The sequence below is a fragment of the Numenius arquata genome, chromosome 11 (genome assembly GCF_964106895.1).
Source record: "Numenius arquata chromosome 11, bNumArq3.hap1.1, whole genome shotgun sequence".
In the NCBI taxonomy this organism is placed as follows: domain Eukaryota; kingdom Metazoa; phylum Chordata; class Aves; order Charadriiformes; family Scolopacidae; genus Numenius; species Numenius arquata.
Genome location: NC_133586.1, coordinates 11,765,641 through 11,787,570, shown reverse-complemented (window position 1 = coordinate 11,787,570; position 21,930 = coordinate 11,765,641). Strand labels below are relative to the sequence as shown.

The 21,930-nt window shown below is 36.7% G+C and overlaps 1 protein-coding gene across 2 annotated transcripts; it reads left to right on the top strand.

Moving 5' to 3' along the window:
- The first annotated feature begins 4,180 nt into the window (after positions 1-4,180).
- DTWD1 (DTW domain containing 1) lies at positions 4,181-21,031 on the top strand. 2 transcript variants are annotated; one of them, XM_074156234.1, is made up of 6 exons: positions 4,194-4,296; positions 6,867-7,148; positions 8,195-8,338; positions 9,614-9,887; positions 14,791-15,035; positions 19,630-21,031. In XM_074156234.1, exons 2-5 carry the CDS (start codon positions 6,873-6,875, stop codon positions 15,018-15,020), a joined length of 924 nt encoding a protein of 307 aa, XP_074012335.1. In that variant the 5' UTR covers positions 4,194-4,296; positions 6,867-6,872; the 3' UTR covers positions 15,021-15,035; positions 19,630-21,031. The 2 variants fall into 2 exon arrangements, with proteins under 2 accessions (XP_074012336.1, XP_074012335.1); XM_074156235.1 differs by lacking the exon at positions 19,630-21,031 and having other exon boundaries at positions 4,181-4,296; positions 14,791-16,439.
- Positions 21,032-21,930: the final 899 nt, after the last annotated feature.

The following is a 21,930-nucleotide window of genomic DNA, read 5'->3' as shown; positions in this document are numbered from 1 at the left end:
AAACTCATTTGCATAATAGCATTCAAGTGTTTTACATACTTGCTGCAAACTCCTACTTTATTGATCCTCCAATGCCTGCAGCAAATCAGATGTAGGTGTTACAATCATCTCACTGCATAATCTTGACTCATTCCCTGAGCATTATCAGATTTGTGTACTCAATGATACATTAAAAAAAAAAAGATCATGTAATTTTAGATGATGCATAACATATATGCCAAAGGGGACTGCAATAAAATTACATATTCTACATTCTAATTCTGGGTCTACCTTACTTTGGGGATTTTTTTCAAGTTTAATACTAGTTTAAGATTATTTATTTCAGTACTTTATTTATTGGTCATTTCGAGGACATAAGGACAGGGTAGCAAAAAGAATCTTTCAACAATAATGACTCCTAACAATTAATGACTACTAGATTTCTCAATTTTGTAGCTTCATGAAGTGCTAAAAGTGATACTAAAAGGAATATGAAAATGGAATGCAAAGATGAATGTGTCAAAATATTTGCAGTACCCCATATCAGCAGCTCCTGTTTAGGATACTGGAAGAAGGAATACATACATGGAAATGTTGAGCTTGAAGGAACAATCTTTTTGTAACTTATCCACCAAAGAATAAGGCTCATCGAGAGAGATACAACTTGACCACTCCTTCTGCAATCAGTACATGGTAAAAATAGTTATTTCTGAAAATGACATAGATGCAAAGATTAAATTAGGTAATCTGTGATTTTTATTTTGCATAAAGAATTGTAATACCAGTATAAATGCATTTTACATATACCTTCTAAGAATCTCTAATTTTGGCAACGTTGTTGTTAATGTAGACTGTGATTTCCTCCTCTCCCATGTACTGCATTCAGAGATGATCACATCATCTTAAAAAGACAGAAAAACAGAAATAGGCCAAGAAGGTCCATTATAGGATACACAGAGTAATTAAAAAGACTGTAACTTTTTAGTTAGAAAAGAAGATAACTCAAGAAAAAAAGGGTTATTATGTTTCTAAAGAGACAAATAAAATCATGTGCAATTTAAGTTCTCAGAAAGGACAGTAATGCCTTCCATCTGTTGAGGACAGCCTTGGAAGCATAGGAAGAAACTCTGTTCCTCGGTCTAGCAAAGAATTTAAACTAGCAGCTTAAACATTTGAGCAAATTGTTGAAACCAACGGTAGTCATTTCAAGTTAATTATCAAATTGGTCACTTTCCTGAAATAACTTAGTAAGTGTTAATACAGAGTAATCAATGTGTTTTTAAACCCTCCAGTATAGCTGAAAGACAATGACATGTTCTGTCTTAATAGTAGGATAGCAAGACAAATTATTTCTTTTAAAAAACAATCAAATTAAATGCAAACTCTTAATACACATGTTCATTTTAGGGTAAAAAGGGAAAAGGTGAGTAAAACCAATTAGAAAATGAAAACATGTTAATATTTTGTTTTAATATTATCCCAAATTAAAATGTTTCCATTTTTAGGTCAGATTGCTCTTCTTAAAAATATACCTTTTAAAAAATTAAATTTTACAACAAAATGTTCCACCCATCAAAATACTTTTAAACATTTTTGGTTTCTTTGTTCCTGTGAGAGAAAAACTTCTGGTTCAAAGCAAAAGAGCAATTTTTCTCATAGATCTGTAGTTAAAGGCTTTGAGCGAATTGTGAATCAATACTTGCAAATAATGTAGGCAGGTCAGAAGGAATGTTCTTTTTCCTCCAAAAAGAATGTAATTTCAATGAATCACTGGCAACCACATTATATTAAATTCTTTAACAAAATACCAAGGCATATTCAAAGATTTCCCTAGCAGTCTTATCAGTACAAGAAAAAGCAAAACTAGCTATTGCCCTTTTCATACTCATCAGAACTTTTTGCCTCAGGGTGCAGGACTTTCTGTTAGTAATGCTGTGGACTGGTCAAATATTTTAAGCAATGCTTGATTCAGTGTCATCATTCAAGCATGCTTCCAACAACAGAAGATTGCTGTACAGCAGGCAAAAATTTCCTCCATGGTTTACCTTCGAGAAAAAGGAAAGTTAACAACAGAGAGGCTGCTCTCTTAAAGGTTCCCCATTTCCACGAACCTCTTAGTTTCCAATGCCTGAGGGTCTTGGAAATACAATCTGTGCTCAAACTCAATTCTCAATATTTATATTCACATGGCTTTGCTCAGGACCCAACTCCTGCCTGTTCACTTCACCATACACATGGGTAGCTAAAATAATAAGCAGTCGGACTCACCAATCTTGAGACCATAAGAATTCTCCAAAAGTAAAAGGCAGCTTTTGCATTTTCTGCTGACATACAGTAAGGATTGTTCTCACTAGAATGCCTTAAAAGACAACATATATTAGCAAATATTTAAACTTTAGGTAACTAAAATTGTCAAAGATATCACTATAGCATATATAAAGCATGTTCACTGTAATTTCTTCCAAGAAACAGAAGAATACTATACATTCTTAGATGTCGAGAAACATATTAAAAATGTGACAGATATGTAAGGACACGTAATCATAAAAGCAGAAGTTCCATTTTCTTCTCAGTACCTCCATACATTTCATTTGTACTATCATTTTGTCATATGATCATATTATCGTGTACTACTATCATTATACTATTATCATTTATGTACTTCTAAAATGCGTACTGAAGAAAAAGTTAACATCAAATCACCTGGAAAATCTGCTCTGTACTTACATATTCAGTTTTTGTTTAGAAGTCAAAAGAAATGTTGAAGATTGCAGATTAGCAGAAGCCTTACTGAAATCAATCAACTGGTATCTTCTGAGTTCAGTGTAATTAGAAACTCAAACTTTACACTGTTACATCCAAGCATGAGAAATACTGTTTTGAAAAAAACATATTTTTAGTAAATTGTGAAATCAAGAACCTCAAACAAAAATGATATGGCAACCATTCCTAAAAATGGTTTTGTTAATATCACAGCTTTTGTGCAAATAACCGTAGAGAATAAAAGTATACAAAGAAGTAATTCACATTTCAGAGCTTGCTTTTAAACAATGACCAGGCTCTGTTTGCTCCCAAACAAGTTCTGGATTCAGCACCCAAAGAAATCATTCAAAGTAAGAGATGGTACATTTAGTAAAACCGACTATAATTGTTTGGCAAGAAAGAATTTTAGAAACTATTACAAAAGTCTTCTTGGTGTCCAATAAATATTTTGTTATTTCAACATAATTAACTACTGCATATGAAGATGTATTGTCACAACATAAGGAGATAAAAATATATGGATGGTGAAACGTAGTAATTTTTTATTACTACCACAGTGTATTACATACTGCTAGCACGAAAAACAGATCAAGTCAAAATGAAACAAACAGAATGCTAGTAGAAATCTTCTGCCGCTGAATGTAATACCACTGAAGTTAGTGAGATTTTTGAGGTGTAACTGAGAGCAAAGTTTGGTATAAAATCTGCCTACAATGTCAACTATTTCCTCTAAGGCTATTACAACAAATATATCACAGACTTTATTTCACTGACTCGAAAGAACAATTCTCTATACCAAAATTACTATTTTAGTTTAGTCACTTCAACCTAAAAATGCAGTTACTGAACACTGAATATTGGGTAAATGCTACTGTACAGCAGCATCCTCAACCAGGCCAAGGAATTCCACAGAAAAGATCCCATGTCCTATTTAGAGAGAGACGCAAAACAAGAAAGTTATTTAGCAACACAATTCTTCCAGCTCTTGGTGTCAACTGTAAATATGCAAAAAGTATACTAATAGGTGGGGAAAAAAATACAGGTGAAAAAAATCTAAGTGACCCTGGAGTTAACATGAGAGTGAAACAAAACCTCCAGCCTCCCATGGCAAGCCATGGTCCCCAAGTACTCCTACCGAGGGGACAGGCCCCGCGGGGCAGCACCGCCTGCCGTAGAGGAGCCGCCTCAGAAGAGGGAAGGGGACATTGCACACCGGCTGGGAAGACCTGGGACGGAGACCGGCTGGAAAGGGCGGATTTCTCCTCTTCAGGCAACAGGACCTAGTTTAGGTTCGGGTGGTTTTTTATTGCAGGGCCCTCAGGCCGGTCGGCAGCCAGTCAGTCAGTCAGTCCCTCGCGTGCGGCTGTCACTAAGGGCCCCTAGCAACCGTTCCCCGCCGAAAACTACTCTCCCTCCCACGCTCTTCCGGTCCCCTCCTGCCCGCGGCGGCCGAGCCCGACACTTTCGTTCCGGGGCCTGTGAGGGCCGGGGAAGAACCGGGCGACCCTCTGCGGCGAGCGCCCGCCAGCCGAGGGGCTGGAGCCGAGGGAGCGGGTGAGGACGGGTGCGAAGCGGTGCGGAGCTCCCCGCTCCACCGCGAGGGCCGGGAGAAGGACCGCGGCGCGGAGGCGGCGCGGCTGGGCCTACCAGAGCCGCGCTGCCTCCGCGCCGCGGTCCCGCCTCTCTCCGGGTGCCGCGTCCGTGCGTGGGGCGGCCTGGCAAGCTCTCTCCGCGGTGTTGGGCGGCCGTCTCCCCAGCGCTGGAGGTTGAGGGCATCTGGTACCTCCTCAGCAGCTGTTGCCGCCGCCAGCTGAGGCCTGACGTGGCTCAGCAGCCATGGGCGAGCAGACGGCACTTCATGAACCTGCCCTGACTCTGTCCTGACTGAGATTTGAAGTTGTCTTAGAATTGGGGTTGGAATGTGGAGGGGACCCTCCAGCGCCAGTGACTTATGTGGGTTTTGCAGATTAGGTGTAGATGGAGGTATTATTTACAGTCTTAAAATTTTCTGAGTCGGGATTCGGATCTTACAAGTTGTGTGAACTCTACTGCTGTCTTTTGTTTTGAAAAGGAGAGGCTCCGGGGAGACCTCATAGCAGCCTTCCAATACCTGAAGGGAGCCTACAGGAGAGCCGGAGAGGGACTCTTTGTCAGGAAGTGTAGTGACAGGACAAGGGGTAACCGTTTTAAATTGGAAGAGGGGAGATTTAGATTAGATATTAGGAAGAAATTCTTTACTGTGAGGGTGGTGAGGCACTGGCACAGGTTGCCCAGGGAAGTTGTGGATGCCCCATCCCTGGAGGTGTTCAAGGCCAGGCTGGATGGGGCTTTGAGCAACCTGCTCTAGTGGAGGTGTCCCTGCCCATGGCAGGGGGGTTGGAACTCGATGATCTTTAAGGTCCCTTCCAACTCTAACCATTCTATGATTCTATGAGAAGTACACCCTATGTAGGCTGCTGTAACTTTGTCAACAGCTATTATTTTGAGACCACAAAGGTTTTCCTGTGCCATCAGGGCAGCGTCTCTCTTACCAGTATCGATAATGGAAGTGCTTCGGGGCGTCACAGTTGCACGCCACATTCATTATATTGAGAAATTATATTGAGAATAATCAGTTTGCAGACTGGGAATGCAGGTCAATTTACAGGGGCTCTTGCACTCTTTGCTTCTTGAAGAATCTTGGTAATAGTATGGGTCAGTCTGAGATGCTTTAGCTCAGAGATACTTAAAAGCCAGTTGCGCTATAAAATTCATGTGCATATTAGATTCTGTGTTTATTAGAATGGACATCCCTGACCTTTCAAAAGTTAGAGCTCGTTGGCGGGGGAGGGGAAGGTATTATAGCATGCATGAGTATTTAATTTTACCAGAAAATAACAACTAATTTTTCTGGAATTAATTTTAAATTTTTATTGGAAAGTTAGCCAAGTATTTTGGTTTTGTTATTTTTCAATTAAATTACACTTGGTTTTATTTAAACACTTAATTTTGGATCACATCTCAGGAATTACTGTTTGTTTGTTTTTGTTAAACGTGACTGTTTTGTTACATCATTTCACAAGTGTGATCCCTGACATGACAAAGTAAACCTAAATTAGCTGAGAGTAAATACTGAGAATGACTTTTTTAATTTTAAGTGATGCAGCACAGAGTGCAAAAGGCAGTTTATAGCTGCTGGAAGCTGTGTAGGGTCCCGACTGTGGGCTGCTCTGAAGACCAGAGAGGACCCCAAGTCAGAAGGGTTTCAGTAAAACTGTGACTGTGAAGCTCTGCACACAGCACTACTAATCCTGTCCGGATCGGCTGTGGGCACACAGTCATGTTTCTGATACGTTACTCACAGTACGCAGTGAGAACTTTATGCCAGCTGCAGAGAGTGAGACAACATCTGTCCTGAAGAAAGCCTGGGAAAAAAAAAAAATCAATGTTATTAAATAAATACAGACTTGCAGAATGAGTCTAGGCTGGGTCAGCACTTACTGTGTAGTATATGGAGCACCAAAGCCATGCTTTAGCTCTTGAGACTAATTTTTCAGCCTCAGGTCTTGCTGCTGGAAAAGATTTCTTTTATCTCACAAAGTTCTGTCAACAGGGATTTCATTCAAGTAGTTTTGTTTGCCCACACACAATAAATTTCAGGATAGAGATCTAAATTTGTACAATTAACTCTTCTCTTACGGATTTTTGTCATGTGGACATTTAATTCATTGTCAATAGTCATGCTAAAGACTAATGGGACTGCTCATCCACTTAAATAGTGTCTACCAGTGTTCTCACAAGCTTTTAGACACTGATCCTACCAAGAGAATAAAAGATAATTCTGCATGAGTTAAGTAAGTGGGATAACTTACCTTAGTAAAATTATGAACGTGCATATATGTGCATTAAGAATACAGATCTCAAGTTCTTTCTAGCTGTTTGTATCATGCTTTCCTGAAATCTGTTTGGAATTGTCGGTGCTATAACAACTGAATCAGGTGATTTTATTATTCTTTCTGTTACAGGAAATACCTTCTTTGATGAGTATTTTTTGCTAAATAGGATCATACAGAATAATTTCCAATAAATTAGTTTATAGCATATTGGATTTTTACTTAACAGCTGCAATATGTTGTCTGTTTCAGCTCACCATGTCTATGAATTCTTCTACACTTTTAAATGAAGAAAACTCGCAAGGACCAAAAAGAAATAGTGAATGTTTGGAAAGTCTAGAATTGCAGACTCCATCATCGTTTCAAGATAACCCACTTCAACAATTGCAGTTAGCATCGCAGGAAGTACTTGAAAAGGCAAAAAAGAGCGGGAGATCAAAGTGCCCCCGATGCAGTAGTTCAAGGATGTTTTATTGTTATACATGCTTTGTTCCTGTTGAAACTGTCCCAACCAAAGAAATTCCAACTGTGAAGGTTAGTCTTTCTTACGTTTTTTTTTATAATATTCTTGTGCCTTTTAGTTACTGAGGACAGAGAACAGACAGACTGTCTGTGACCATTTCTTTTCTGGTTCATTCTTTATGTACATTCACCTTTAAGACAGCTATAAGTATGAATAAACTACAGTTAGATAAAATTATTTTTCTTATTTGAGGAATTGCATGTACGAACACTGACAATATTCCAGTCCTCACATAAGCATGTATCTACTAGATGAAAAGATAAGCTGGTCACTCAGCTTCTCATGCAAATGACTACATTTTCACTTAGTCATAAAAGTTTCTTTACAGTGCTCTTCATTCTTCAGTTTCTAAGAACTCTGGCCAGAACAAAGTATATTGTGAATAAAAAGTATGATTTGTCCACAAGCAAGAGTGAATTTTACAAAAAATGTGAGCTAAAATGTCATGGTTGTATAATTCAGGTAACCACTCTTAAATATAAATAAAGAATAAAAAGTGTAACGCCCTTCAGCTAAAATACTTGGAGAAACCATCAAAGAGGACAGTTTGCAAAATCACCCAGGAACTAAAATGCATTTTGAAGACACTCTACACTTTGAAAGCATTAGGAAAATACTTTAGAAGTACTTTGGAAATTTGACCTAGTGGATTTAGGTGTGTTTTCATTGAAATGGCCATTTTTGCAATAGGGTGAATACCTAATACAGATAAGTATTCATATTTAGGACCATTATATTGCTCAAATTAAGACCACATGTTTTTTACCTTATGGATGCTATTTCTAGAGCTTTTACCACACTACTGTTGCAGCATTCCAAATGGCATTCATTGCATACTTAGGTATTTACATGAACTGAGATAATGTACAGGTGCATCTTATCACTTCTCTCTAGATTAGTTCTAAACTTATTAAAAGAAAAATATTGTCAAAAATTGTCAAATATGTCTTAATTACATGCCCATAGGGATTTCTCCTCAATTTTGCATATTTTTTTGTACACATTTTTGTACCCGTATATATGATCATAAATATTGCTTTTTTTTTTCCTTTCTTAGTTACCTTTGAAGATTGACATTATTAAACACCCAAATGAAACAGATGGCAAAAGCACTGCTGTGCATGCTAAGCTCCTGGCACCTGATGATGTTACAATTTATAAATACCCTTGCATTCCAGAATACAAAGAAAAAAGACATGAAGTAAGAAATTCTATATAGATATCAGGGCTTTGTGCTGGGGAGATGCAGAAGTATCTTCTGTACTTCCTCCTCCAGTGGTACTGCACTCTGCTGGGAGGGAGCGGGGTGAAAGCGCTATTCTGTTAATCCAGTCTACTCCATCCTGAGATCTCTCAAAGCTTGGGTCTACAGCTGGACAGTGGTTATGGTCTGTCCTCCAAAGCCTGGAAAAACTGTAGCAATATCTAACCACCTTAGATAAAGGATAATTTGATTCATTGTGTACCATATGTATTTTACCCAAATACATGAAAGTATGCAACTTTTTCAAGTTATTATTTCAACTTACTCAAGTTAAACAACAGTTAGATGTTGTGCTCATCATATTCAGCAGCTGCAGTTTAAACTTACTTAAAATTTTTAGCATTCACTATTACAGAGAAAACTTACTGAAATGCGACCGTTGTTGCATTTCAGCACAGAACCTGAAAAAAGTGAGCTATGAACTTGGATTTATATGGTCATTTAAATGGTCTGATCAATCTGAAGTCTAGTATTTACACACTTGATTACTTAACACTTTTGTTATTATTTGACTACATGAAGAAGAAAATATACGTACCTCAGAGAGATGTTATTTTCTTCAAGGAATGAGCCATCAAGGAAAGCATAAATGGCAGAGAAGCAGGAAGCTGAAAAAAAGCAGAAAGAGCAATGGGGAAGGCAGGGAAAAGTGGGAAGAGATTGCAGTGAGTTTGTATTGTCCACGCTTTCCAAGTCACAGATTCTGAATGCTGCAGTAAGCTACTGAAAAAAAAAGTTACTAAATAAGGCCATCACTGGTTTTCCTAATGTAAAATAGTTGTGGGACCTGCAATAGACACACGGACAGAAGAGATTGTTTCTTCTGTTCTTAAATTTGTGAATCAAATTAGAAACTATTCTTTATGGCCTTCCTGCCCCGTATACTGCAATGAGAAATAAAATTTGGACTTCCTCAGGGCTGACACCATTGTCTTGGCTGAAAAAAAACTTTTTACAAAAGTATTAGAGTTGGTAGTAGAGGCATGGAGGCAACATTTAATTAAAGATCTCTACTAAGAATCTTTATTCATTACTTTAACATAGTCATTTATCATTTTAGACTATAGAATAATTTTTAAGAGATACCCTTGTCTTAAATGTTTAAATGACTAAATGTTTTTGGGTGGGGACAGAAAATTTATGTTCTTTAATGAAACAGTTCCTGGTATTATGTTTTGTTGACACTCAGATTTCTTTCTTTTTTTCATTTAGATAGCACTTGTATTTCCTGGCCCAGATTCAGTTTCAGTAAAAGATATTGCTTTTCATCTCCAAAAATACAGTAAGAAAGGTGTTTGTGATAAGGACGATGACTGTTCCAGAGAGCCATTTCTTAAGCAAGCAAAAATGGAACCTAAAGAAGAAAAAAATCTAAATGAATGCATCTCGAACAACAGGAATGAAGGCACTAGACTGAAGAAAATAATATTTATTGACAGTACCTGGAATCAAACTAACAAAATAATAACTGACGAACGTCTTCAAGGTAAAAAAAAAAAGCTGATATAGAGATGTTATTGCTACAGAAATGATTTAGGGAAATATATATCTGTATAACAGACCTGAGCATGATATAAGTGTATACCTAACGCTCTGAGTATATATGAAAGATTCAACATCCTGTTTTAGTTCTATAGAAGACTTCCTAAGCCCAAGACTCCATATAATTTGTTTTGCAAAACGGTAAGACTAGTATTAAGAGAGCATTTACATGTATTTCTCCTACTATTGGAAAAGAGTTCCTCAGTCTCACAGAAAGGAAGCTCTCAAGTTGGACAATAGAAGAACAGGAGTTTGAATGACCTCTGAAGGAAGCCAGAAAGGTTTCCTTTGCTATCTGCTTTTTCAGGAGACCCCGGGGAGAATTTTTGGACACACTAGTGGCAGACAGGCCACTAGGAGGTGAAAGAGGGATCTAGGAGATACATGGTTTGGTTTCTTTTTTTCTTTCGTGGTCGTTCTAATGACATCACTACTTTCCAGACAAAAGGGGAATGCCTGCTACCCTCCACACCCTCCCATCTCTGAAAGCAAGAACTTGTAATTCTGCAAAGGTTTTTTTTTTGCCTTAGGTTCATTACAAGGAGTTTACAGTGAAGTATTCTAAATAAAACCACAAAAAATAAAACATTTTAGCAATAGCATTCTCTTTCCTCTGAGATAAATAGGAGTTTGAAAATACTTTCAATTAGTAAAAAAGGGGCATATAGCTTGGAGGCAGGGTATCAAGTTTGTATGTAATACATACAACTGCTTATTAGTGCCTGCTTTGCAGTGGACCCTACAAGGCATTTTACAGACTTCTTAACATGCAAGATGACTGTTGCCTTGCTGTCTAGTCAGTCCATTAAAGAATCCCACATGTTAGTATAATGTATTGGCTAATTAAAATCCTGTTACTAAGTATTTAGTTTAACACAAAACATATTCTATCAAATAAATTGAAGCATTACTGTAAAGATTAGAATAATTGTATGTTGCAAGTTACTGTAAAGCATTTGGAACTTATTTTAAAAGAATGAATTTAAGAAAAGTAATAGGCAGCCAGAAGAACTGAAGATTTCCATGGGTGCTTATGTAGTGCATCAGCCAAAAAATTGTGATTGTTATTACGTTGGAGCTCTTAAAGACTGGTTTCCAGTTACCCCATGTGAATGCTGATCTGGTGAACTCTTTCCTCCTTTCTACAACTACATCTCTGTTCCAGTTGTATTCCAGCTGTCTGCTTCCCTTCAGGATTGCTGTAAGGTGTGACTAGTGTCACACGTGTCTGTCTTTTATCCACAGCCAGAGGAGAATTTTGCCCTCCATGCAGCTGGTACAACAGTGAGCACAACCTATGCATCCACTGCTTTCCTTAGTGCCTGTTATAGAGGACATAAGTTGCCTTAAATCTCGTTTTAGAGATTGCTGTTTTGCCTTCCAAGATGAATGGGGCAGAGTTTCCTTAGGCAAAAACTGATGAAATTTTTGTTGTACACAGGTGAAAAATAGAGAACTGTTGACTTTTTTAAGTTCAACTACAAATGAAGTCATCATCCAACAAAGTATTTCTTGTATATTAAAGTTCAAACATGAGTGTTCATAATTCCAAATGAAAAGTAATAGCTGTACTTATTCAGAAGGATAAAGTTTCAAGAAATACTGGATGGAAACATTAATGAAGCCAAGAAAATGTAAAGAAAAGCCTTGTGTTTTGTAAGCCTGCATTTATATAGAGAGTAAATCTAGCTAATTGTACTGCAAGAGAAAGCAAATGAGTACGTCAACCTTAAAAAAAAGAGAGCGTAGAAAACTTGGACAAAAAAATACTTCTGTATCTTTCTGGAAAAAGTGGTGCAATATATCTTTAGAGAGCAAAACTAAATCAGTTGTTTACAGGAAATATTTGAAAGTTGGTAATGTCCAGGTTTGATTACTTCATTAAAAGTGATCACTAGATCAGAAAGGAAACAGTTGCATCAATGTTAATGATTACTTTCTTATGAGTGATGAAGCTTATTGGCAACATCACCATGGTTGTTAAAGAAACGAGATTGCTTTGGTATTTTTTCCTGTAAGTTTGATCCACTTTGTATTTGCCAAATGTTTTATTTTAATAAGTTATATATACATCCTCTTATACAAGGGGATACTTATTATACTCTTACGCTTATGAATCATACATCTGCTTTAGTTGTTTGGGGTTTTTTAAGTTTCTGTGCTTGCTTTCATTTTCGCAAGAAAATGGGAGCCTTTGCCTATGCACAAATGGGACATTTGACAGCAGTAAGTTAATGTTCTCTGAGGTAAACTCCCCTCATCCTCTTTTTCTGGCAAATCTCTTCTTGTCCCCTTGTCACATCTTCATCTTTCTTCTTCCCTCAAAATCACACTATGGGCTTTGATGCAAAGAAAATGTGGGAGTTCTGTCATGAGTTTCCACATTGTCTAAAATAACATATGAAGTGGGCCATAGCAGAGGCAAGGTGAGTTCAAGGTACGTAAACCTTGGGAATCTAAAAAGTTAGGAAAGGAGCGGAATTCCTGCCTGAAATAGCATTTCCAAGCTGCTACCTCTTTAGGAAATTAACAGTATAATTAAAATAACAGTAGGCCCACTAGTACGCTTAGACTTACATAGGTAAGACTTACATAGGTAGACTTGCATAGGTACAAACCATAATTAGTCATTACTTAATATTTTCAACACTGGTATTTCTTGAACTAGTGGATCTCCTAGTTCACTGTATGAACTATAGGGACAAAGAGGTGATGGAAGGCTCAGAGTAAGCAACAGGCTTTAGCACGTGTGTAAACTTTATACCTTACATACATCTTGTTGATAAAAACTTAGAATCTTTCTTAGCTGTAACATCAGTGACCAAACATGATTAATATAGGATCCTATAGGTTCGAGCATTCAGTTATTATAGTGGAGGGAGCATAGGGACTACACTGTGATAATAGGATTTAGCATATCAGGAAAAGACTTAAGGAAAGGTGGGACATCTCTCTGAAAGATGCCATAAGACATACAAAGGAGAATAACTTATGTAAGGGAAATTTGGTTACATTACTTAGGTAGATTAAAAGGTAGCTGTACATCTGTTTCACTTGATCTCAGATTCACAGAAACATTTATTTCTAATGAGGTCAAAGTATGCGGAAGCTAAAAAAGCAAAACTTACATGTTGATTTCCTTAGTGTTGTAAACTTTCATATGAACAATCAGTATTTGTAATAAAACATTGCCTTTGGCTGTATAAATACAAATATAGTACAGATGAAGAAACATGCTCAGTAAACTGTAACCCTTAACCCCTCTATTTTTTTGTTACAAAACCCCTAATATTCTGTGTTTGAAAAGAACTGATCCTGCATTTGTGGTAAGCTCAGTAGTGTCAGTGGTCTTGCCTTCATTGAACTTTTGGTTGTATTGAAGCCACAAACAGGCGGGACTTAATATTGGAGGAATCATCCCCTAAATTTAGTTCACTGCTGTTAAGAAGGAAACATCGCTGAATTTGATGAAAGTTTTCGCTTTGGTTAGGCTGAGAATTCAAGTATTGAAACATATTGAGGGCAACAAACTCAGTGCAGTTTCCTGTTACTGTTTTCAATACACGTGTATAGGATTATTAGAGGTAATAATGAGGCTACATTATTTTGAATTTTTAGTCCCAAAATGCCAGCAATAACATTTAAATTCAGTGATGGAATCCCCCGTCCAGCTTTTTTAAAAGCACTGAAGGAGAGATTTCTTTTACTATGCAAGATATCATACATTACTAACTGAAAAGCCAAAATCCATCTTGCAAATACACTAGAAAGAATTAAATATAGTTTGAAGGTTAAAAGTATAGAATTACAAGTGCTTGGCTATAGGCCAGTTTGCACTCCTGAATTCGGACCTTAGTGAAACTTCTCTGTCCATAGCTTCCAAGCAATTCTTAACCATATTGTTATTTATACTATTACGTTTTTTACCTTTTACAATTTTTTTTTATTATATTTACTAAACTATGCCGTGACACACACTTAGTACCTGATTTTCACATTTAGAGAAGGATTATTTTACAACCTGATCCTGGGATTGACAGGTGTATATGCTATTCTTTATAATCCAGCCGCCCATCCTGTTTACAAAGTGGTTACACATTAAGGTGTTTTTAATTTTGAGTAGTTTGTGCAGCTTAAGAAACATAAAAATCAAGATACATGTTTAAAATCCATCTGAATAATAAAACAGTTGCAGAGACTATAGTAGATAGAAGATTTTCATATGCCATGCAGTGACCAAATTTATTTCTTTCATCTCAACGTGGGAACGCTTTTAGTTCCTAGTAAAATTAATGACCAGATCCTGTCATGCTTACTCCTGAGTAATCCCAGTGAGATTTCAGTTACTTAGCAAGCATAAGTGAAAAGTGTCTGGCTTTTAGCAAATATTCCTCAGTTCAGTAAAACTATGTCTGAGAGATTCTGTTTTACACTTGAAAGGCATTAGCTTTGCAAAAGTTTATTAATCACTTCATGAACCCTGATGAGTTTATAGGTGTGGATTTCACTCTTCCCATCTGAAAAGACCCTGCAGTTTACTGAGGGCTGTGAGGCTGTGTGAATGAAAGGATATAGTTATATAAATCCTTATATAAAGGATGTAAGTTTTAATTGCAAATATGAGTATTGCAACCTCGAATTTACAGCACTTTTTCATCAAATTTCAAAGCGGTTCACAAAGGAGGATAAAATTGTTGCCTCCATTTTACAGATGAAAAATGGAAGTACAGGAAGAGAAATTTGCTGCTAGCCTGCATGCAAATAAGTCAGAAAACAAAACTAAAGACTTGTTTGGCATTCCATCCACCAATCCACAACGTCTAATCTGTCATCTTTTTTCTTGACAGGGTTGCTGCAGATTGAGTTGAAGACAAGGAAAACTTGCTTTTGGCGTCATCAGAAGGGAAAGCCAGATACATACCTTTCCACAATAGAAGCAATTTATTATTTTCTTGTGGACTACCATCAGGAGATTTTGAAAGAGAACTACAAAGGACAATATGATAATCTGCTTTTTTTCTTTTCATTTATGTACACATTGATTAAAAATGCCAAGTGTTGTGCAGGAAAAGAGTAAGATGTCTGTCTATAGGTAAGTAACACTATATTTTATTTGGTTTCTTTTGTAACAATAAACTACACAAATGCAAATATTTTTATCTAACTGAAATATGAAAATAGCTGGTATTTTTAATAACAGCTAGAGTGTTTGTCCAAAAGCAAGCTGTAAACTTCCTCCTGCACACTTGAGGTTGTAGAACTACACAGATGAGCAGTCTGATCAGAATTACTTATTTGGAAACAGTTGTGCTTTGATAAATATTGCTGTGTTTGAACCTACAGACCTGATATGCTCACCACAGGCAGGGTATTTCCTGAGGTGGGATAGGAGGACTTGGCCCCTCTTGCTGTAAGGGGAGATCTCTCTAACTGTAAAAAGGAATTAGCATGCTAGCTTTTTATTATTATTAACAGTTTGTTTCAGGTGTTTTCTTTGTGGGTTTTTTTGTGTTTAAAATACTGATTTTACTTTCATGACATCAAAAGCTTACTGAAATTATTAGGATGGTATTTAATTTGGGGTTGGGAGGAGGGACGCCAATACAAAATGAAAGACCACATTAAGTGAATAGACTATAAGCTATGTACTTCCAGATTAATTCTGGAAAATTGTCCTAGTAGTAGAAAATAGCAATCTCTTTAAACATCATTATGAAGTGCATGATTTCTATAGTGCCATTCATATACTGTTATATTAAGATTATTCTCAACTTCTTGGATAGTTTTAGACTACTTCAAAGAAATTAGTTAAGTGTTTATTATTATTATATAGTTACTATTTTGGGGAACACTAACTTAACAAGTGTCACTATGGCATATCATAGATGGTAAAATTTTGTAGATGCCACATACTTGTATTCTAAGCAGCAGAAAGGGCTCATTGCACCATAGGAGCTGTCTGCAAATGTAGATCTTTTTGCAGGACCTAAGACAAAGTAATTTGCAGAGCCAAGAAGCAGGGAAGAAGGTGGTCCTGAACACATTTCCAATGAGACTTCCTTAAATTAGGCAGACTATGGATCTGCTGTGTTTTTTCTTCTACAGTAATAATGCAAATTTGAACAGCATAAGTAAGACTTTGTGCTGATGAAATTTTTGCTGGTATGTCTAGCACTGCTGGCAGAGTCATCACATGTGAATGTAATTATACAAGCATGTCTTTGCCAAGCTATACCAGCACAGCTAATGCTGCCAGAGGTAATAGACCTAAGCTATATAATTACAAGCAGAGTTATACAACTATATTTTTATCATACTAGGACATACTGCCAGAAAAAATAATGTTGGTAAAAATTAAAGTCTTAAGGTAGAAAAAAATGCTTCATTAGAGGTACTACATAAGATGGATAAATATTTGTGGATATTCTCAGAAGTGTGTTAATAAAAAACTAAATCTTGTCAAAGTGACAAAGATCGAAACATTATAATAGATTTTTTTTTTAAACAAATTCCGAATTTTTGTCTTGTATATTTTCCTTAACAAATCTGGCTAAATTATCACCTGTAGCCTACTCTCCAGGAGGGTACCCTCGCACCCTGGTGAACACAGAAACAGTGCCTTGAAAAATACTCCAAGAAAGTCTTTTTACGCTTACACAGCAATCCATACAAATTATCTATACTATGATTTTTAATGCTTCACGATACTGCAATCAAAGGTAATACTGCTTAAAACACAAGATACAAATACGCTCTCTCTGCAAGTCATACTTATCTTCAGATTTGTATGCTTACGTGCACAAGTTAAGGCATATAAAAAAGCATTTCAGTGGACAACCAGAACACATCTTCTCTATTTGCAAAAAGAGATACTAGTTAAGGCACGAGTGTACATGACGTGCATGAACTATAACAGCACCACGAGAAACCCAGGCTTGAAGTCAGAATGAGAAAGGTTGTTTTTAAATATACATATACAACGGCACAGCTGTTCAGTATATTGTGAGTTCATGTGCCAGGCAATGGGAAAAATCAGCAGTCATGTCTCACTGCTATTGAAACAACACATTTCTTATTCGTTTGGTTCTTATTGCTATTGAGAGGTTATTTTGGCTTTTTACAATGATTAATGCTATTTCCTTTGGTATGAATTTCGATAGTCTTTTGACATCTCCATCTGTTCTTGTATTTCTTAAGCAAAGATTGCTGTAATATTTTTTTAAAAAAATCACACAAGTATAATAGCTTGAGAAGGAAACTTTCACCCACTTTAAACAAACAAAAATAAAATGAACCCACTGACCTAATGTTTTACAAGAACCAGAGAGAAAAATCGAGGCGGGGGGAGGGGGAGTTACTTCCAAGACACATTTCCCTGAAAACATGTTTTTTTATTTAAGAAGCAGAGGTCAGATAAAAGCTTATATAAGCTGTTCTTTGTTACTTTTGGAAAATATTTTCATACAGTTAAAAATGGTTTCCAAATTTAAGTTTTATGTACCTCACTTTATTTGAACAATGGGATTTAAGAATCTATTCCAAAAGTAAGTTACTTTTAATTCTCAGGTGAAATCAACGTACAGAAAAGATTTTAAATCTGGAACACTGTGTCCAGGAATTGAGTTCAGATTCTTTTTCTTCCAGTGCAATGTCAGTGTAATGCAAGAATCATTCTTATACTAAGTGACAGAGGCACATCTAATATCCGTAATTAATTATGGTCTGTTGATATTCCTGTGATAACCTTTTTATGAGGGCAGGAAGGAGGTTATTGTTACTTCTGCTGCAAATCTGTTCTGTCTGAGCAGCAGATGTAGTTCCCCCTTCTCTTCCATCTCCTGCTCCCTCTGTAAAAATATTTAAATCCTGTGTTTAATTTCAGTACTGGTATAAGAAGCCAAACCAACCAAGTCATCCACCTCACACTGAAAATGTCTCAATACTGCTGATACATTTTCCTAGCTTTGAGACTAAAGAATAGTTTTGTTCCACCAAATGAAAGCGATCAAGTGGTTAATCCTTTCAAGTGCAATTAGCAGCACTGACCTCCCTGTTCTTTAAAATGAGGGTCATGGGGAGGTAAAGGCCAGTTCTGGGCCTTTTCTTTCATATCAGAATACCCCTTCACTATCTCTTCTGTTTCCAAAAACATCAGAGAGCAAGGGAGAAAACAGGCTTCCACTTCCATTAGCAGTAACTTAAACAGCCATAAGTTAAAGGGGGAGGAAAAGGAAGAGCATCTCTATCTATCTCCTGTCACAACAGAAGACATCTGGCCTCCTGTGGGGAGGCCCCAGATAACAAAGAACCTGTCATTACAAACCTCCGCGATGTGTTCAGAGAACGATTTTACCTGCAGTCTGGCTCATTCATTTCCTGCCACTGAAGCCATCTGCTTTTGCTTTTTGAGGGTATTTTTGTTCTTTGTTTGGCCAGGAGCGTGAAGTGGCTTCACATTAGCATGCCTGTATGCTTGGTCAGAGGGAAGATTTAATCCTTTTCTCAAAATGAATACGAGAGAGAGCTGCAAAAAACAATTCCTTTCCTGGAAGGTAGCACAAAAGTCATCCAAGCCTAGGTTGAATCAAGGGTCATGGGATAAAGATACACTGAGATTGAAAAGAGATGGCAACTTAGAATCTACAGCAGAAATTTCCAGAGCACTTGTAATCTCACCTGATTTAAATCCTTTGCTACTGCTTCTTGCAATCTTTTTCAGTTTGAGTCCATCTGGTTTTCCCCATAGGCTTCTTCAGGCCCAATTGCAGAGTAATGCAGTGATCTGTTCTCGCTTTTCTCTTGCACTGAGTTTCAGTATTTTGCGTGAATGCTTTAAAAATCAGTCTTACCTTCATAAACGATGGTCATAATATATTTATATAAAATGTAATGCGAAAATCTGTTCCACCTATCCCTATATTTGAGAATACCAAAATACAGAGAGGGGGAAGCTTCCTGTTGGTTTCCCATTATTTACTATAATGCAGTTAATACACTCCTAGGTATGATTAACTTGTGTCTCAAAGTATTCCCAAAAGCTGCGCATCAGCTGAATTCATCAAATTTGTTTTGTGACACAAAACAGTGACTACAGCAAGGTTAAAACAGGAAAGCTTTCCCACTATGAGGAAAATATCACGTGGCAGTAGGACACTGATCAATACCAGAATATGAGGTCGCCCATTATGGTACTGAACAACGCAACATAACTCCTGAACTGTTATCCCTTGTCTTGAGAGACATTGTTTTAGTAAAATTCCAATCTTGCCATTAGTGACAATTTTGACTTTGACTAGTGAATTTAGGAATACCAACAATTCAAAGTAAGTGTTTATATGAAAACTTTACAGCGTTCTTCCTGCTCACTTGTTAGGAAGGATAACACATTGCTGCCATTTTATGGATTCTGAAGAGAAATCAGATGCTGTAGAATTTTGAAAGTAGTGTATCACATTAAACTTTAAAAACACTCCTAGTGGTGTGATTTCTTTACCACTACCTGCCAGAAAAAAACAAATAACCAAATAGTTCTTGAGTCCCACAGCACGAGGTAGGAACTACTTCTCTAATGCAAAGCAGACTTTGTATTTTCACCTCACTGAAAATGGAAATTTTTGTCTAACTTCAGCAGTACTGGTGCTGTTTTCACATTCATATCAACTATGATTTTACTGCTGACTTTTCAGACCACCGGTGTTGCAATAGGATGTTAGAAACACACCAGAGAAGAGTGAACAGAAGAGAATGGTCCACACCAGTACACCCAAGATCGAGCCCTACTTGACCTATGATCCTGTGTGCTTCACTTCCCTTTACCTGTAGTTAATTTCTGCCTCTGAATAACGTGTCTGTACATATGAAGCTGGGCCCGTAAGCCAGTAGAACTCAGCATGAAATCTAAAGTCTGAATTTTAGTACTTCAAAAGCTCTGAAAGTAAAATTTCTGCTTTCCAACAACAGGGATAGAAAAGCTACACAGAAGTATGTGTATATGTGTAAATATGAATAAATATATACCTCCCTCCTAGCGATAAATGCATTAGGACAGAAGCCAGAGATTTTCTCCTATGCTCTTTCTGTCTTAGTGGTATCAGAGTTTACAAAATTAAAGAATAAAATGCTATATATACAGAGCAAATGTATACTTTAATTAGTTGCAAACATAGAGCTGAGCCTGTAAATGTACACAGATGAGTAGTTTCACTAAGAATTCATTTGTTGAATTTGGATGTATGACCCAGCACAAGTGCTGTATTATCCCTCCAAACAATACACCGGAGAAACAAATAATATTTCATACTTTTTCACCATTTGGAATATCGCTGCTAATGAGTCTCGTGTAGTTCCCTACTTTTGTCTCAAAGTATCACGTTTTCTTTGTGTCTCCAGCAGCACTGAAGTATTAGATTTGGGAAAAAAAAAAAAAAAAAAAAAAAAGTTAAGCACATCCATCCAGGCTTAACAGGGATGCCAAAAGAGGCCAAAGCGGTAAACAGGTTATTCCAAAACAATTAAAAGAGTAAAACTGCAAAGAAAAGTTTAGAGATTGTTGAACTACACAGAAATTCTGACTCTTCTGCACAAAGGAAGTGCCATGCATCATGCTCCGCCATTTGTTTAGCAAAGAAGAGAAAGGAGCAAGAGCAGAGCCCCCGGTACTGAGGAAAATGCGTTTGCCACAAGTAGTTGTGTGCATGAACACCTACAGTGAACATGCACGTATATGACCCTTGATGGAAAATTCATATTAGATATAATGCAATGTGATGTTTTCTTTGCTGTCTTGATTACTTACTGCAGAATAAAATGATCAAGCCAGAGTTAGTGTTTCTCTGATGTTTTGGTTTTTTATTAATAATATGCAATTAGTTTATAAATTCCTTGGTTTACACTAGTTTTTACTCTATTTCAAAGTAATTTTATAACAAACAACAGCATGTAAACCTATTAATGTAACTGTAAATTTTATAATATAACTTCTGTCCTACAAAACTGAGGTAAGACCTGGCCTTTACTCTATGAGAATACTCTTTTGTGCATATTATCTGCAATAACACATAACTTTAATAAAACATGTTGTCTGTGAGGTAAATAACATGAACTCTTCATTTTTTGTGATGTTATGTCTCAGTATCATCTTCAACAGACATGCTATCAACAATGATTTGCTATAATCTCTAGTTGTATTAATGTCTATATCTGTTAATGTCTACAAGTCCTGGTTTTAAACATACTTTAAATCATAAATATCATAATGACTTAAATCATAAATGTATCATAATGGCTTTCATCATAATGACTTTGGTTGGTTTCCATACGGAAAACCTTACTTCTACTCAAGTAAAATCTGAATTATAAAAAACATTCCTAGGACACACTCCATTTTGAAGTGTCTTGTATAATCAGTGAGTCTTCTTTTAAAACCATACTTGAATGCCACCCTCACAGCTTAAAGGTCTTCTGAACAGCTTCTGAAACAATTTGCTTTAGAGACAGATGCTAATGAATTGAACAAAATCAGACTTTGTTAGTCTGAAAAAAGCATCCTTAGTGTCTTTTTCTACAGAAGAAAAATACTTTGGGTTCCAGCAAAAAAGTTTGCTCAAGCCGAAACTGCAGACTTAATACCAAATATTGCCGCTAAAGCTAAATAAAAACTCTGTATTTCAGGAACATCATAAACATTTTATTTCTTTCAAAAATTATTTTTGGAGCTTCAGTTTCATGACTAAATCATTTGCCAAATACAGCATGAATTCCAGCTGAACTGAACCTGCATTTTCTAGTGGTTAGTACTGAAAAATTCTATCTAGCTTTCTCTGTTCACAGGCTTCCTTTGGGCTGAATCAGTGCTGCAGAGTCAGGTTTGGGGTTTTTTTTCAGATTTACAGCAGACAAGGAAGCAACTTGATACAGCTTCAGTTTTCAGAAACATTGTGTAAAGCACCTCGGTCTACTTGAAGCAGCTGGATCAAGCTACTTCCTCT

What these genes read in the sequence shown, in the direction of transcription:
- DTWD1 (XM_074156234.1), top strand. Translation starts at nt 6,873, where the DNA reads ATGTCTATGAATTCTTCTACACTTTTAAATGAAGAAAACTCGCAAGGA. An exon ending in AAGAAATTCCAACTGTGAAG is followed by an intron (nt 7,149 to 8,194) that starts GTTAGTCTTTCT and finishes TTCCTTTCTTAG; the next exon opens with TTACCTTTGAAGATTGACAT. An exon ending in AACTGACGAACGTCTTCAAG is followed by an intron (nt 9,888 to 14,790) that starts GTAAAAAAAAAA and finishes TTTTCTTGACAG; the next exon opens with GGTTGCTGCAGATTGAGTTG.